Source organism: Delphinus delphis, chromosome 2, assembly GCF_949987515.2.
Source record: "Delphinus delphis chromosome 2, mDelDel1.2, whole genome shotgun sequence".
NCBI classification, from domain to species: Eukaryota; Metazoa; Chordata; class Mammalia; order Artiodactyla; family Delphinidae; genus Delphinus; species Delphinus delphis.
The window spans coordinates 13,862,775-13,879,487 of NC_082684.1; the positions used below are offsets into that span (position 1 = coordinate 13,862,775).

Sequence of the window (16,713 nt, forward strand, 5' to 3'; positions counted from 1 at the left end):
ACTGAAGCTGTGAACGGCCATCCCTTCAATCAACTTCCTCCAGGTCTAAGGCCCCAGGCTTCTGGCTCCACAAGGCTGAGACCTGGGCACCCCAGGATCTCCCCTTGAGGCTCTTGGGCCCCAAGAGGATAATATCACAAAAGGAGGGCCCCAACAATTTTGACTGTCCACCCTGAGCTCCACACTTCCCTGGGCAGGGAAGAGGGAAAGAATGACCAGAAATAGATCTAGAGAATTCATAATTATGGAGAAGGGGGCGTTCCAGTGGGTAGCTTTTTAGGCATGTCTCTTAAAACTATCCTTTCCCCCTCCCCCGCCCCCCACTTCTTCCTGCCAGCCCTGAGAACTTTGCAGCACCCCTGAGTACCCATCTTTCCTGCCTTGAAAAGAAGGGTAGAGGAAGTAGAATTAGAATCAGTTAATGTGCTACTTGTTAGCAGCTCTAGTAAAAATAACACAACCTCACATTTAAGTAGACTAGATGGCTCAAGTGGAATTTGGGGATTATCTCTGGACCGAATTTGCTGGTGTTAAGTTATGATTAGAATGGGCTCCCTCTCTTTTCAATTAGTCTGGACAATGCAGAACTGGGTAGCTGTGAAAAAAATGATTAATGGTTCTGCTTTATTTGTAAGGTCCCAACTGCATGTAAGCACGAGCCAGGATATCAGGAAATGATTGCTGGATGGGGATACACACAGACACACACACAGACACACACACAGACACACACACACGAGCGTTCTTAATTCAAAGCCTGTTGGCTCTATTTCTGAATTTAAGGGGAAAGAAATGTTCCATCTTCCAAAAACCCAAATCACCTCAAGTTACCTCTTTAAGGAGGTCACTGCACATTCCAGAATCCTGCTTCTCACTCACAGCCCAGCCCTTTTATAAATTTTAGCCCTGCAGGAGCAATAGGAACCATCCCACAGGTGGTTTCCTTACCTCCAGGGATGACTGAATTGTAAAAAGAGTATCAGTCACTGGACTTTTCTGTCTTACTCCTCATGGCCCTTTGACACAATACAAAAGTTGCCAGCACTTCAAAGAGAACAAATATTTGCAATCATTTGGAAAACATTTTTTTGGCCATTTTGGGGGGGAAATCATCCCTTCTCTTAAGTTAAATGATTGTAATATTACCCCTGGGAAGATGTAAATTTAGTCTTTATTTAGTCATCTCCAAAACATCCCCAAGTTTTTTTAACCAAGTTCATTTTTACTGCACTCTTCTACCATTCCACGAAAAAGAGTTGATGGGACTTCCCTGGCAGTCCAGTGGTTAAAACTCTGCGCTTCCACCGCAGGGGGTGCGGGCTTGATCCCTGGTGGGAGAACTAAGATCCCACATGCCTGCCTGGCATGGCCGAAAAACAAACAAACAAAAAAGCAAGAACCGAGAAAAAAAAAAACAAAGTTGAGTTTGGCCCAACCAGTGATAAGACTTACAATTCTATTCAAAGGATGCTAGAACTTTAGAATGGGGGAAAATGCTGGAGGGTTTTTTTTTCCGGCTGTGCCCCGTGGCTTGTGGGATCGTAGTTCCCTAACCAGGGATTGAACCCCCAGCCCCCGGACGATGAGAGCGCAGAGTCCTAACCACTGGACCACCAGAGAATTCCCTGGAGGTCTTTTAAAACGCTCAGAGCACAAAAAATAGGATATAGGGAATGGAGACCAGAGTTACGTTTGGTTTTCATTGTTCTTTAATCCTGAGCAACACTGAGCTTAAAAGCTTTTTATTTTAATCCAAGATGGTAGCCAAATCCCATAAAGTTGATGCATAAGACAGCTCCTGCGTGCCACCCCGTAGTACACGTGTGTTTGAGTAAGATAGCTCACTAAGTTCTTACAGTATTCTAGAAATCATTCAAACTCTAAAATTACTTCCTATCTCCTGTATCATCTAAATGACAATATACAATACGCCAGCTAGCAAGTAAGAGGTAAGAAGAGTACCATGTAGCGAAATGTCTTCAGTTTATACCTCGTAATGGGTTTAGGAGGAAGCTTGTGTTCTTTAGATAACGTCAGTTTGTAGTGATCAAACTTTCCACCTCTGTCATAGGCACAAACGTTCTTTGGGCTTTTAACTTGGTTTCTACAGCGTTACCCGGCTGCCTGCTATTAAAATGCGTAGTTAAAATGTATACATTCCATAGATTACCATAGAAATAAACAGATTAATCCAGGGGCCCAGATTATACAGTATTTTTCGTGGGTTCTACACTATATAGAAATCTAGAAGCTGTTAGCCGTTCAGTTCTGCTTAGTCATGTATTTTGTGTTATTTTGAAATTGCCATATATCAACGTCAATTTTCTTTATACAGCATTTTTTGTCCTCAAGAAAATACTGAAGAAGCCCTGTTGTTATTGCTGATTAGTGAGTCAATGGTGAGTAGAATGTGTTTTTACGTTTTTCTTTCCCCTATTCTTATGGTCCCTGTTTTGATATGGTGACTCCATCAGGATAATGATTCTTTCTCTTTGGAGACGAGTACTTTCCGAAGGGAATACCTGGTGGGAAAAAAGTATAGTGGTTTAAAAAAAAAGGGACGTTTCTAATTCTTGGACTGGCCAGATATGTCCCTGGGTCAGCCTGGAGCATGGAGCTTCTCTTCCCTTAGTTCATTCATTTATCCACCAAGTACTGATTGAACACTAACACAGTTGTGTATGGGTAACTATAGCTAAAATGACCACCAGAGGAACCTTGAAAGGGGAAAGAAGCCCCCAAAAGGTAACCTTTATGAGCCTTCTCCATTTGCCTTGGTGGGAGGGAGAATTTGGGGGTGAAACACTTGTATACTTGAACCTCTGGTTTCCATAGCAGCAGCCTGATGAAACTGCCTCGTCCTCCTGCCCAGGTCCTCTCCCCAAGCCCCCACCTGTTTCCCAGGCACTGCAGAGCCCAGGCCCAGAGAGCCCACTCCTGTTACCTGGCTCTGCTGTTGTGAGGGAGTTTTTGCCAGACCATCAAATTCCTTTGAAATGTTTTCTTAGTGTTTGGCCAGGATATCAAATATAGGTCTACGATTTCATCGCTCATCCTTTACTGGGTTTCTACTCTGCATATCGCTAGACATGACAGCCCGGCTTGAAACATTCTGGAGTAATCTGTGTTATAGTAGTTAATACCTTGGCAAGTAAATGGTGTCTGCTGAGCACCTGAGCAGAACAGCAAGCCCCTGGAACTTGGAGGGACCTAGAGGTCCTCACATCCACCTAGTTATTTAGACGAGGGACCGGAGGCCTAGAGCAGGCAGAATGGAGGCATCATGCAGTGGTCTGCTGCTCCTTGTAGCAGAGCATCCTGCCTTCTTCCATAACTCCCACCCCACCAGGCAGGCAGGAGGAGAAAAGAGGAAAAGGCGTCATAACTAAAGCAAGAGAAGGTGTTCCCTTCTTCCCCAAGCAGACAGTTTAAATGGAGGCGTGAAATACACTCAGGGAGAAAGACTTAGAAACGGAGCACAAGAGGAATGTCTGCGTGCTGAGTGAAAGAGGGGCAAAAGAGGCTGGGATTAGGCAGGCAGCGTAGCTTTCTTGCCTTAAGTTAAAGCTTTGGGTTCTCTTGTTCTGTGAAATGGCCCCGAGATGTTTATAAGAGCGAGACTGCTTGAGTCACCGCTTCTTTTTATTTGGAAGCTCTTTGACATCATTGGCCCTACTTCCTCTGAAGGAAACAGGTTGCCCCTGTGGCTTATCTTTCCTTGACTGTCAGCTGGTGACTTAGGACGGTGTCATTTACATCCTCTACTCTACCTTGGCACAGATGTGGAGGCACATATGTGCACAGGCTGGCGCCCAGTGGCCTCCAGTAACTGGTGTTCAGATGGGCAGGTCTCACCGTCATCAGTTCTGTGGGGGGGGAGGGGGGCTGCCCACACAGGCCTCATCGCTGGACTCTTCACAACCTGGCACTTAGCTTCCTTTGGGCAGACTTGGTTAGTAACGGTGTAAAAATTCTGAAAGCGTGGTGAGCATACGCTTTCGATTTCTTGGACAATTCTGATTGAAAGGATTGAGTTCTATTGTCAGATCATGTGTTCCAGATTGGAATTTGGGAAACATGGCCACATCTCTAGAATGCTTGCTCTAAGTGTTGTTGTCTTGGGAGTGATGTCCCCAACTCTCCTGCTCCCTCCTTGAAGTGGTAGAAACTAGTAATACTCAAAGTTCGGATCCCCTGGAGACAGTCAAATCTGACTCTGTCGTATTTAATTTCCAGGAAGTCTCTTCAGAGGATGGTGAAATCCAATGACAGTAAATATGAAGGGCTAGGTTGCCAACCAAAATGATTATGTTCTCCCTGTAAATCGTTCCATAGTTACGTAGGTAGAAGTCTAAATTAAGTTGCCTTTGGAAGTCTTTTTTCACGTCCCTTGACTCCTTGATTTTTTTCAGTTTTTAGACCGAAAATAGATGTGCTCAATTTCAGAACCAAAATGAGAATTGCCGGGCTTTTTTGGTGTCTGAGAAAATTGTATTCTTTACTGGTCCTAATTTTAACTTAGAAGCATAAATTTGTCCATAGTCCCTCCACCTACAAGAACTCATTTGGAATTGGACTGCATTCTTACCTCAAGTCAAATTAGTTTCCCCAGGAGAAAGGGGTTATCAGAGCCATATTAGTACAACTACCACTGAGACAATGTTCTGGGACATTTATTATTTGTGGACCTGTTTGAGGTTCTATATTGTACCTTTTTAATCAAAAAGCACTGAGAGACTTTTTCTTTTAAAAAGACGCATTTGGGCATAACCTGAAAATCTCTCTTAAATGGTGTTTTGTCTTACTCCCTTCTCGCCCAGGCATTGATCTCAATATGGAACATTTAGAGGAAATAAATAAAATGAGACCACTTACAGCAGGCCGTATTTTCCCCAGAGCTTCTTTTTTTGGGTCGAAAGGCACTCCTAACAAGAAAAACTTAGAATGAAATCTTCAAGAGCAGACTTGTTTCCATGAGAGATGACTCACTTTGTAGGAAGCGGCCTGTCTTATATATTCTTATTTGTCTTTGACATTTAAGAGTAAGGAGTTTTAAAACAAGTAAGTACTGACAGGAGGCTACAAGTCAGTGCCTTGGACTCACACGAAAGAAAGCATTCACCTCGTTAGTGAGCAGGAGATTGTGTGCGTGGCCTTTCCAAGTGTCAGGCAGGAAGGTAGACGTCAGCCCGCCTGGACCGGTGACCCTCGTCCTGCACGTGCCACTTCCGTGGGGAGAACGGAGGGGCCCTTTCTGTGCTCCTAGGGATGGACTTCTGTTCCTTAGCAAGGAAAAGAAGACAGGAAAAATCTAACTTTATTGATACTGAACTCCCTATTAGGGCGAAAAGGAAAATGAGCTATGTTGAGAGTCTCCAGTACCTGTGATATGTCTGGAGGAATTGGGGGAGAAATTTCAAAAGTAATGAAAATAAGTCACTGTGAAGAGCGGTTGATTTCTAGATAGATGAGATAAATAAGCTTGAACGCACCTGCTGTGTTTCTGTGCTAAGCAGTGGGGAAGTGAAATAGGCATGCCCTGGTGTTCTCCTGGGTCCTCTGTGCTAACGTCTTTTAAAACAAAAATCCGTTCGCTTCTTGCTGTCTCTTGTACATCTGTTTTGTGCTTCCCTAAACAGAGTTGAATTAGTTTCTGTAGTCTGTTCCAGTGAAGATGTCATATAGGGATTTGAACGTGACTTGGGTGAGAGAGGAAAAGTACGCTATATCTCTGTTGGACTGATGGAACGTGATGACGCCAGTTGGTGATGGGAAGTGTGGGGCTGGGAATTTTCTCCCGCTCTGTAATGTACAGCAGAAGCAGGATCTACAAGTGAGGTGCAGCAGGGCTTCACTTGGTGGTTGATTCTGCTGCCCCAGAGCGCAGCTGTGTCTGCAGCATGGCTGTCTGTGAACCCAAGCCCAGGAGGAACCACCCTGCTTTTCATCGACTCCTAAAGCTTCCTCCAGACGCCTGCTGACAGGGACAAGTGCCCGCCAGGCCTTCAGTGTTTGGATAATACCATGTTACCATGTGCTGTGGTGCTCTGGGGATTTTGAATAAATGACCCCTGTCTCATTTGTGTCCTTGTCTCCAGACCCGCGGCAAGCTCCCAGGGGCAGGAGAGCCTGGATGGCTTCTCTGCGCACGGCGACAGCTGTGTGCACGGGCTAGCTCACCGTCTGCTTCTCTCTTCTGTGTTGTTTCCAGGCCAACCGGGACGCTGTGCTGAGCAGGATACCTGAGCACAAGAGCGACCGCCTCATCAGTTTACAGAGTGCATCTGTGGTCTATGATTTACTGACCATCGCTCTTGGAAGAAGAGGCCAGTATGAGATGCTGTCAGAGGTACAGCCCTTGAGTCTGGTTGACTTCCAGCAGTGGGTAGTGCTGGCAGTGCCAGCGCTGTGAAGAGCTGTGGGACCTGGTCTTGTCCCCACCCCCCGTCGCTGGCAGCCATGTGACCTTGGGCCCATCCCTTAACTTTGGTTTCCATCTCTGCAAAATGCGAATTGGGCTAAACGATTAGGTGGTGGAATTCATTGGTGGTCATCTACCAAGGGTCCATAAACCCACTGGGGCGAGTTCACGTATGAGAGAAGGCAAGCGTTTCTCAAGCAGTTTCTCTTTCAGTGTAATTTCCACCATAACCCCAATCTCCCATCTGTGATATTAATTTCCTTGTAAAACAGGTCTCATTTTATGTAAAGTATCAATGCATAGCTCCTGGTGAGCTGGCATCTTCCGGCACAGTGTGCGTTGGGTGAGCTGGTGCAGGCTTCACGGGAAGTAAACGCTGTCGTCACGTAGAGTCTTTTACTCGTTCAGAAGAGACCCCAGTTGCTTACAGATCTTGCACCAGGCATTGCCATCTCATTCCCTCAGCTGCTAAGAAACACTTAGGATGGAAGCCTGACGGGTTTTCCAGTTTCAGAAGAAGCTGGTTAATCCGAGGCTGCGGTTATGCGTTATTGAGTCCCTGCCCAGAATACCAGATCCACCCTGGTAGGGGCTAAATCAGTAACAAGATCATTTTATCTTCTCTTTAGTGAAGTAAAAAGAAAGAAGGGAAGAAAGACAACTCCTTTTGTTAAAACGAACTTTTCCATGTTATTTATCTTTCTTTTTCTAAATTTACACACATTGCAACAGCCTCCGGGCACGAGGACAGGGAATGAAATACAGTAACAGATTGGCTGAAATCAGATAAGCACCCAGCTCACCCTGTAGCCTGCCTGCCGGTGCATCGCCGCATTAGGCAGGAGCCTTGGAGAACAGATGAGCCTGCGTGGCTTGGATCTTTTTTTAGTCTTTGGTTTGGTGACTATACAGGGCAATGGTTACTCAGTCTTCAAAAAAAAAAACAAAAAGCCCTCGCCATCTGGCTTAGATAAGGCAATGAGTCCAGATGTTCCTGTCATACACGGTATACCCCCTGGGACACTGCCCAGGCTTGGGATCGGCCCGGATTCTTTACCACCCCAGGGCTTTGGCTTCCTGGGACCCCCTCCTTCTGGCCAGCTTAGTTCCTGTCCGCCGCTTCCACCAAAGAGCCCATCTGTAGTGCCACCCAGCTCACAGCTGAGTTCTCTTAAGGTGAACTCCCCTCCACCCCCGACAAACCACTAAAAGTTTCTCAGAGGTCAGGGTTGAGCGTGGTTGGCACGTCTGCTTTCCTCCCATCATGTAGCAACAGAACCTGTCCCCAGCTTGAAATTCCCCTGTGTCCGCAGCAGGTGTGAGGAGCCTGAGGCTGACAGGCTGGACGGCCCCTGCCCACAGGCTTCTCGTCGTGCCACAAGTGACTCCAGGGGCACGGCTGTCATCCTAGCGGCATTCCTCTGCGAGCCCGCAGCTCCCTGGCATGGGCCTCTGCCCGGCACGGAATCCTGGGACCTTGTCTTCAGCCAGATGACTTTCACCTTGACATCACATGTAGCTTCATCTCGTGGTGATGACCTGACGCCCAAGTCACTGGGTAGTCCGGTTGGTTGCCGGAGCCTTTGCAATTCAGAATATGCTCTAGTCACATTGTCAACAGTGGAAACAGCGTCAGGGATTGCCTTGCAAGTGCTGGAGCAGAACGGTGGAAGAAAGGGAAATTTATCACTGTGTATCCCTTGGAGCCTTTTGAATTTCGTGCCGTATCTGTGTTTTATCTATTAAACATATAAATCGATGGATCAAATATATATATAATAGAGGACATTCATTTCTTTAACACATATAAATGCAGCCCCTGGTTCTGTGCCAGGGGCTGTGATTCAGGCCGGGGATGCAGCCGTGGGCGAGGCGGGGTCCCTGTCCGTGAGCGGCTCCCAGCCCAGAGGAAGGCCGCCAAGCAGCAGGCAGTCGCCATCTGGGCTGGCCGCTGCCGGGGGGTCTCCACACAGGGTCTCATCCAGTAATGACGGATCTGAATCCTTGGCCTTAGCTTTTCTTGCTACTTCTACTTAGTTTTGCAGATGGAGCTTCCCCCAGTGCACATGTGGCGGCCACGGTGAAGCAGATCTGAGTAGAGCTGTTTTAGGAGGAAGGCGCAGGTGCACAGCGTCTCGAGGGCTGGCCCTGGTTTGGGAGAGCTCGCCTCCTGGAGGAGGGTCTCGGTCCGCCCTTGGCTGAGCGCCGACCTCTCTCCCTTGGTCTCAGGCCATGACTTAAAGTGTCCCGCTTCCCTCATTTGCTGGGGTTTCCTCCCTCCCTCCCTCCCTTCCTTCCTCCTCCCTCCCTCCCTTCATTCCTCCCTCCCTCCCTCCCTTCCTTCCTCCCTCCCTCCCTCCCTTCCTTCCTCCCTCCCTCCCTCCCTTCCTTCCTCCCTCCCTCCCTCCCTTCCTCCCTCCCTCCCTTCCTCCCTCCCTCCCTCCCTCCCTTCCTCCCTCCCTCCCTCCCTTCCTCCCTCCCTCCCTCCCTCCCTTCCTCCCTCCCTCCCTCCCTTACTCCCTCCCTCCCTTCCCTCCTTCCCCCTTTTTTCCCCCCAATTTGTATTGTATGTTTCCTTCCTTCCTTCCTCCCCACCCTTCCTTTCTTTCTTCTCATCTGCTCTTCCATTTCCTGAGGACTTTAGGTTAAAAGGCTAACTGGATTTTTTTTAATTGCGGTAAATTTACATGACATACACTCAACCACTTTAAAAGGTACAATTCAGTGGCATTTAGTACATTCATGCTGTTGTACAACCATCACCTCTAATTTCAAAACACTTTCATCACCGTGGGAGGACACCCCGGCCCCACTGAGCAGCTGCTCCCACTCCTCCCCGCCCCCAGGCCCTGGCAGCTACTAATCTGCTTTCTGACTCCCTAGATTTACCTAGTTTGAGTATTTCACGTAAATGCAATCATCCATCATGTGGCCTTTTGTGTCTGGCTTCTTTCACCTGGTGTAATGCTTTCAGGGTCATCCACATGGTAGCACGTATCCGTCCTTCATTCCTTTTCACGGCTGAGTAGCATCCCATCGTATGGATAGACCACGATTTGTTTCTCCATTTATCAGTTGGTGGACATTTGGCCGTGGCGACAGTGCTGCTGCGGAGTAACTGGCTTTTAAACTTCCTACATTATTTCTCTGGGCCCCACGGATGTTGGGATTATCATTATCATTCACGTGGCGGTTGTTTATATCCTGTCTTCATCTGCTGCATCGTCACCACAGCGATCTTTCTCAAACACCCTTCTGTTGAGAAACATTTCACGGCTATCCCCCTTGCGCCTTCTTTTTCTCCCTCTTTTTATTTTGTTTTGCATTCTTTTTCCTCCTGTAATGAAAACAACTTCATTGTCTTTCTGCCCCATGCTACAGCCCTTGAAGAATCAAACATGACAAAGAAAAAAGTCACTGAGAATCCCACTCTCCTGAAAGAGTTGACTACCCACTGACATTTTAGAGATCACTTTGTCCTGTATCTCTTTATGAACAAGTGCATGTACATCTATGTAAGTTTCAAGGAATGGGACAGTATCATAGACGTTTTATTGTGGATATTCCCCATCATTCTCCTCCCCTCCATTGACATCCCCACCCCAGCCCTGCCTCCTCAACCCCCAAACCCGGGTCAGACATCTCATGTGTCCTGAGCACAGGCCCTAGAGTCAGAGAGCTTCGGTTTGAGTTCTGGTTCTGCCGCTTACTAGTTGTGTGATCCCGGCAAATCATTAACCTCTTATGCCTCAGTCTTTCCTTCTGTAAAATAGGCATAATAATCACACCTATGTCAGATCATTCTGAGGGTTATTCGCTAATTCATGTAAAGCGCTCAGAACAGAGCCCTACACGTAGAGCTCATTAAACAGCAGCCGCGTGCTGCTGTGCTGTTTCTACCGCTGGGTGCCCAGGAGTTGCCAGGCATGGGGGAAGCAACTAAGTATACAAAAACAGTATCTTGTCTTCCAGAAACTTCCAGTCTATATAAGGAAATCAGAAAACAACACATGGAAAGGTAACCAGTTAGAGAAGACTAGATAGTGCAAGGCACGTTAATTGCAGGTGAAGGGACTAGGCCGGGTGCAGCAGAGCTGGCAGGTTGGGGGTGCCAGGGAGAATGACAAACAGCTGATGTATGAATTGGCTCTTCGGGGCCTGACAGGAATTAAGTCTAAGAGCAGAGGGACACCCTCATTATCAAGGTCACGGAGGTGCAGGGACATGAGGCCTTACTCTCATGGAGGGAGAAGAGGCGAGGACTGGGTGAAAGCAAGGAGCCAGGTTGCCAGGCCCTGACGTGTCTGGCACACCACCCTTCAGCTGCTCTGTGAGCAGATTCTCTTTGCCTCTGTGCCGCTGCAGGAACCTTCCTTTCTTCTGGGTAGAATCTTTCATGAACAGAAGAGTTCACCTCCACCAGGCTGCTGTGAGAGGAGAGGTCTTGCCTCCTTCCCACCCTGTCCTCATCATACCTTCCTCCCTTCTCTTGTCCCCAAACAGCGTCAACACTTCTGCATCAGGACGTGGCTAGCGCGGGTCCAGGCACTCCCGCACCAGCAGGGACAGGGTGGGGGGCCCCCAGTCCATCTTCTCATACTCACGACACCTTTGTGTGTGTCGTAAGCATTATGCAGACTCCGCCCTTTAAGAATGGTGCTTATGTGGGGAGCAGAGCCACTTTGCAGAAAGACTCTCCTCTGTGTCTCCGTGGTTCAAGATGGAAGGCTCCCCTCGCATCTCAAGATGGGCTGCTTTCTTGTGTGCCCACACGGTGCCTTTCTTTCTCTCGGGGCGCTGTTCAGCCGGATCCTGGGCAAGGAGCGCTGTGTGCAAAGGGAATTCAAACCAAAGGAGCATCATATCCTCATCCTAACGGGTTTAAATATAAGCGCAATGGTTAGTATCTCCAGTGCTAGGAGTTTTCATGTTTTTAAAGACTGATGTGAAGCCCTGCTGAAAGGTTTGTGTAGGAAGGAACACTTCTTTTTCTCCCCCTTTTTAAACAGTAGCGCTAGTTGGCATGACAACCTGCGCTATTAAAAGTAAAGCAACAAGCGCCGCTTTCTCTGTTTTTTAGAATGAACGCAAGCTGCTAAGGAATTGTTTCTTGAATTTGACTATTAATGGCTCCATTTTGACAGAATGTTTTGGGGTCCTTTTTGAAGGGTGTGTGTATCCCCTCTACACAGACATGGCAGCTTTAAAGACAGAAATGGTTTTTTTATCTTTCCTGTTGAATTCGTATTCATTTGTTTATGGTAAATCTCAACAACTTTATAGTTCTGTGGGTAGGACTGTCTGGCTCGTGCTTGTACCAAAGGGGCATCTACACGTCCGTACCCCAAACACTTATTTAATCAGGGAGCCTTGTAGAAAACACTTGAACATCTAACTACATCTGCTTAACCGGCCTATCATTTGTTAGTTTACACTAACATTTGGTATTTCATGCAGCCCCACTCACTCTGCAGAAACCCAGCCTTGACCTACATGCCAGGGTCCCTAGAAGGCATCAGGGTGGCCTGATGCAAACGGAACCGCAGACTTCTGAGAAATCGAGGCAGAGCGTTTGGTTCGTGATAGGTGCACAATAAACACTTGCTGAATAAACCCGTGCTTCAAAACCAATGTACATTCTCATCCTACTTTCCTTTGGTTTGGGGGTAAACTGTCCCTGGATGTACAATGAGTGTATCTTCCCCAGGTAGGCCCAAAGGCTAAAGGTCCTTTACTTGGGAAATAGCAGAGGAAGAGGTGGGCCCTGCTTGGGGCAGAGCACTGACTGGTGCAGATCCCAGCTCTGGTCCAGCTTTGGGGGTCAGCCCAGTAGGGATCAACTACATCATTTTTGAACGACAGGCCTGCCCTGAAGAATCTCAGCCACTGATGTAGCCACAGGTGTCTATATTCCCACCATTATGGGTATGTTTTTTGAAATAAGCATCATTGTTCTCTTCTTATGGCCCTCAAGGGAAAAAATTTTTCAACTTAAAAAATGCCATATTAACCATTTTAAAATATATAATTCAGTGGCATCAATTGGATCCACAGTGTTGTGTAACCAGTATGTCTGTTACCATACTTTTCCATCACCCCGAACAGAAGCTCTGTACCTATTAAGCAATACTCCCCATTCCCGCAACCCCCATAACCTGGTAACCTCTAAGCTACTTTTTGTGTCTGTGAATTTGCCTATTCTGGGTACATTATACAAATGGAATCATGCAGTACTAGTTTTTTGGTTCTGGCTGATTTCACTTAGCCTAGTGTTTCCAAGCTTCAGCTGTGTTGTAATAATATATCTGATAGCGTGTATCAGAACTCCATTCCTTTTCAGAGCTGAGTAATATTCCATCGTGTGTATATGCCACATGTTGTTTATTCATTCGTCTGTTGATGGACGTGTGGATTGTTTTCACCTTTTGGCTATTGTGAATAATGCAGTGATGGACACGTATCTGAGTTCCTGTTTTCAGTTCTTTTGGGTATATGTCCAAGAGTAAAATTGCCAGGTCACATGGTAATTCTATGTTTAACTTTCTGAAGAACTACCAAACTGTTTTTCACGGCAGCTGCACCATTTTATGTTCCAAGCAGCAAGGCACGAGTGTTCCAGTTTCTCCACATTCTCACCCACGCTTTTATTTTTTGTTTTTGTTTTTTTGCTGTTGTTGTTGTATTGTAGCCATTCCAGTAGGCGTGAAGTGGTATCTCATTGTGAGTTTGCCTGTTGACTAATGATGTTGAACATCTTTTCACGTGCATATTCATCATCTGCGTTATCTTGTTTGGACTAATGTCTGTTCAAGACCTTTGCCCATTTTTTTAAAAATTATTTTTTTATTTATCTATTTTTGGCTGCTTTGGGTCTTCGTTGCTGTGTGCGGGCTTTCTGTAGTTGCGTCGAGCGGGGGCTGCTCTTCGTTGCGGTGTGCAGGCTTCTCATTGCGGTGGCTTCTCCTGTTGCGGAGCACGGGCTCTAGGCGCCTGGGCTTCAGTAGTTGTGGCCCATGGGCTCTAGAGCGCAGGCTCAGTAGTTGTGGCGCCTGGGCTTAGTTGTTCCGCGGCACGTGGGATCTTCCCGGACCAGGGATCGAACCCATGTCCCCTGCGTTGGCAGGAGGATTCTTAACCACTGGACCACCAGGGAAGTCCCCTTTGCCCATTTTTATATTGGGCTGTTTGTCTTTTTGTTGTTGAGTTATAGGAGTTCTTTATTTAATGTGAATAAGAACCTTAACAGATACATGATTTGCAAATACTTTTTCCCATTCTGTAGGTTGTCTTTTCACTTTCTTGACAATGTCCTTTGATGCGCACAAGTTCTTAATTCTGATGAAGTCTAGTGTGCTGATTTTTTTCTTTTGTTGCTCATGCTTTTGGTGTCATATCTAAGAATCCGTTGCCAAATCCAAGGTCATGAAGATTTGTCTGGGGCCCCCCTTACAGGACAACCAGAAGAATGGATCCTAACATTCGACCTATATTCAAGCGTTCGTTGAACACCTACTTTGTGTAAGACACACCTCTGGGGAGCACCCGGGACACCTTACCTCCCTCCCTACTTCTTGTGTGTGTCAAGGGGTCACCATGGTTGAAGTCCCTGGTGCCCAGAGCCAGGGGAGAAGGACTGAAAACAAAGAGCAAAAGGTGAGGGCAGTTGGGGAGAGAGGAGGGAGAGGAATGAAATGCCCATTTCCTGAGTTTAGGGATTCATTTTGTAAGAATAACAAAGGGCTACATCAGCAAAAGAGCAGATGGAGCGGTATTTGAGTAGAAACCTGGCAACCCTTTACTCACTGTGCAAACTTGATCCAGTTGCTTCACATCCTCGAAGGGAGAGCGTGCCGGAGGGTGGCGTCCAGCAATAAAGTCTGTGACCTTTGAAAAACAACCCACTCTCTACTCCCCCCACCATGGCCAGAGGCAGCGGTGGCCTCTAATTTAAGCATCTGCTGAAGTAATAAAGGTTTGACACTCCTCTGCTTGAAGCCATATCGCTGCTTTAGAGCAAAAAGAGAAACGGGAAGCGGGGGCACGGACGTGGGGTTTGCTCCGTTTTATTTCCAGTTTAAGGGGAGAAAACTTGAGCAAGCCTTGATGGATGTTGTCTATGTTTTCTCAAAACTGGGTAGGAGGACTTTTATTTGTAGCTGAGAGTCCCATCAGCCTGACTTTTAGAAGCTTTTCCTGGCCCCAGACTCCTTGTAGAGTAGATCTCTCGAACTCCACTTTAATTTGTACTTTTATATGCAGTTAATTTAGAAATAAGGGCTCTGACCTGAGCATCATGAGACCTGGCTTCTAATTCCAGGGCTGCCACTGTGTGACCCTGGGCTGGTCCTATCTCCTCTCTCTAGGTCTTAGTTTCCATGTCCTTAGTAAAGTAAGAATGGGACGAGATAATCTCGAAGGTCAACACGCTCTCTGATTATATCAATCTGTGGGTCTAAGATAATGGTCCAGAATGTCTAAATTGCTTAGATAGTTTTCCATTGCTTAGTTTTTCACCGCTAAAGTAAGGAAATGAAATATTATTCATATACCATGTTAAATTTTTAAAAATTGTTACACACCTGCCAGGAATTACATTTATTAATTGATTCATTAAGTATATACGATGTAGAAAAGAAAAGCTTCCTAATCAATCGAAGGATCTAGGTTATGAGAACTTGTAGGATATGGCCAACCTGTCCACAAAGGTGAATAATGGAGACAGTTCTCTATGTTATTTGTTCTATTTTAATAGTGATGAATTTTAGACATCCCCTCCAGGCTAAATTTGAGGGGTATCTGATTATTTTATTCCTGCCCCCTCCCCCATGGGTTTTGGAATCTCACCGTTGAATTCCAAATATAGACGTTGGCTTTTCCTTGCTTGTGGTATTGCACAGCTGTCACTGCCATGCACCCAGTTCGTGTAATTGGGCTTTGCATACTAGGAAGGTAATTGCTAAATCCTTTTCTTCTGCCAGAAGAACTTCTCATCCCTGGAGCCCCCTCAGAGACGGCTCGTTTATGAAAAGCCAAATTAGGAGACTGGAAGGGATGAGCTCTTGCTACCAAAAGGAAATAACATTTTTGGAAGTGACATTTTGATGACCACTCAAATGATTAGGATGCCAATTAGAGTCTAATTATTGTTCTACCAAATATTCTTGGTATTAAATGAGTGTTATCTGGGATTTAGAGAGAGGTGGCAGTAAGTCTGATTGCAGCAGATGGACCTGTCTTTCCTGGTAGAGATGATACTGTTGCCAGATCCCTCCTCTTTCCTTGTAAGGGAGATGATTTGGAGATATCACCTGCCGCTTTGTGTGGGCGACTAAGGGATCTGCAGATCTGCATTGGAGTCCACGTCCCTCTCCCCAGGCCCACACTGCCGTCTCTCCGCTGGACCTTGGAAGTGGAAAAGGGCCAGCTCTCATCTCCCCCTTTCCACTTAGGGGCTCCCTTCCTCTCTCCCCCTGCCCTCCACTGGCACCCCAGCCCCGTTCCCAGGGCTCCTCGCCGCAGATCTAGCCCTGCAGCAGCATCCACTACTTCTTTGTTCCGTGAAAGCGACATCAGCAGTAGCATGTTTATTGCATTCGCTCTGTGCCAGACACTCTTCTAAGCATTTTACACGTATGACTTCCTTTAACCCAATAACAACCCTCTGGCTGGTGAGCGAGGCGTTTGGATTAAGCTTAGGCAGTCTGGCCTTAGAGCCACTGCCATCAGCACGTGCTGCTCTCCTCTCCAGCCACCAGCCAGGCTGGGTCTGGGGGACCGAAGCCGCCTCTTATATGCACCCCACTCCCGTCTGTCTCCATCCTGCAACACCTACATCTTCTTCCATTTTCATTAGTACCTCTTTTAGACTGGAACCGTTATTGAAATGTGAATTATCTCACTTTATAGCATATATTCTGCTCCCAGGCTCCTTACTTCATTAAAACTGGAATTTTTAAATTTATGGACAAGATGTTATGCTGTCTGTGATCTGCATCAAAATAATATGTTGGGGAGAAATGGGTAGGGATACAAATGAAACAGGTTGAGAACTGAGTTGGTAGTTGAAATAGGGCGAAGGGTACACGGGGATTTATTATGCTATTTCCCCTATCTTTGTGTTTGAAATTTTTCAACAATAAAAATTTTTTATCACCAAACTTCTTATTTGTATCAAAGGCAGTTAACTCACAGAGAACAGGAATAGTAATAATAAAAATTTTTAAGAAGGAAAATAAACTGGAAATTTTTACTCTGTCACATACATATGTGTTTAAGGTGCTTAAAAGGGATAG

At 46.5% G+C, this 16,713-nt stretch overlaps 1 protein-coding gene across 7 annotated transcripts in view; it reads left to right on the forward strand.

Moving 5' to 3' along the window:
- The window catches only part of TTC7B (tetratricopeptide repeat domain 7B), a 237,868-nt gene that overhangs the window by 115,975 nt on the left and 105,180 nt on the right, over nucleotides 1–16,713 (forward strand). For all 7 annotated transcript variants that reach the window (XM_060004050.1, XM_060004048.1, XM_060004047.1 and 4 more), the window contains 2 exons: nucleotides 2,336–2,399; nucleotides 6,212–6,349. In XM_060004050.1, coding sequence (XP_059860033.1) covers nucleotides 2,336–2,399; nucleotides 6,212–6,349 — 202 coding nt within the window. The remainder of the gene's footprint in view (nucleotides 1–2,335; nucleotides 2,400–6,211; nucleotides 6,350–16,713) is intronic.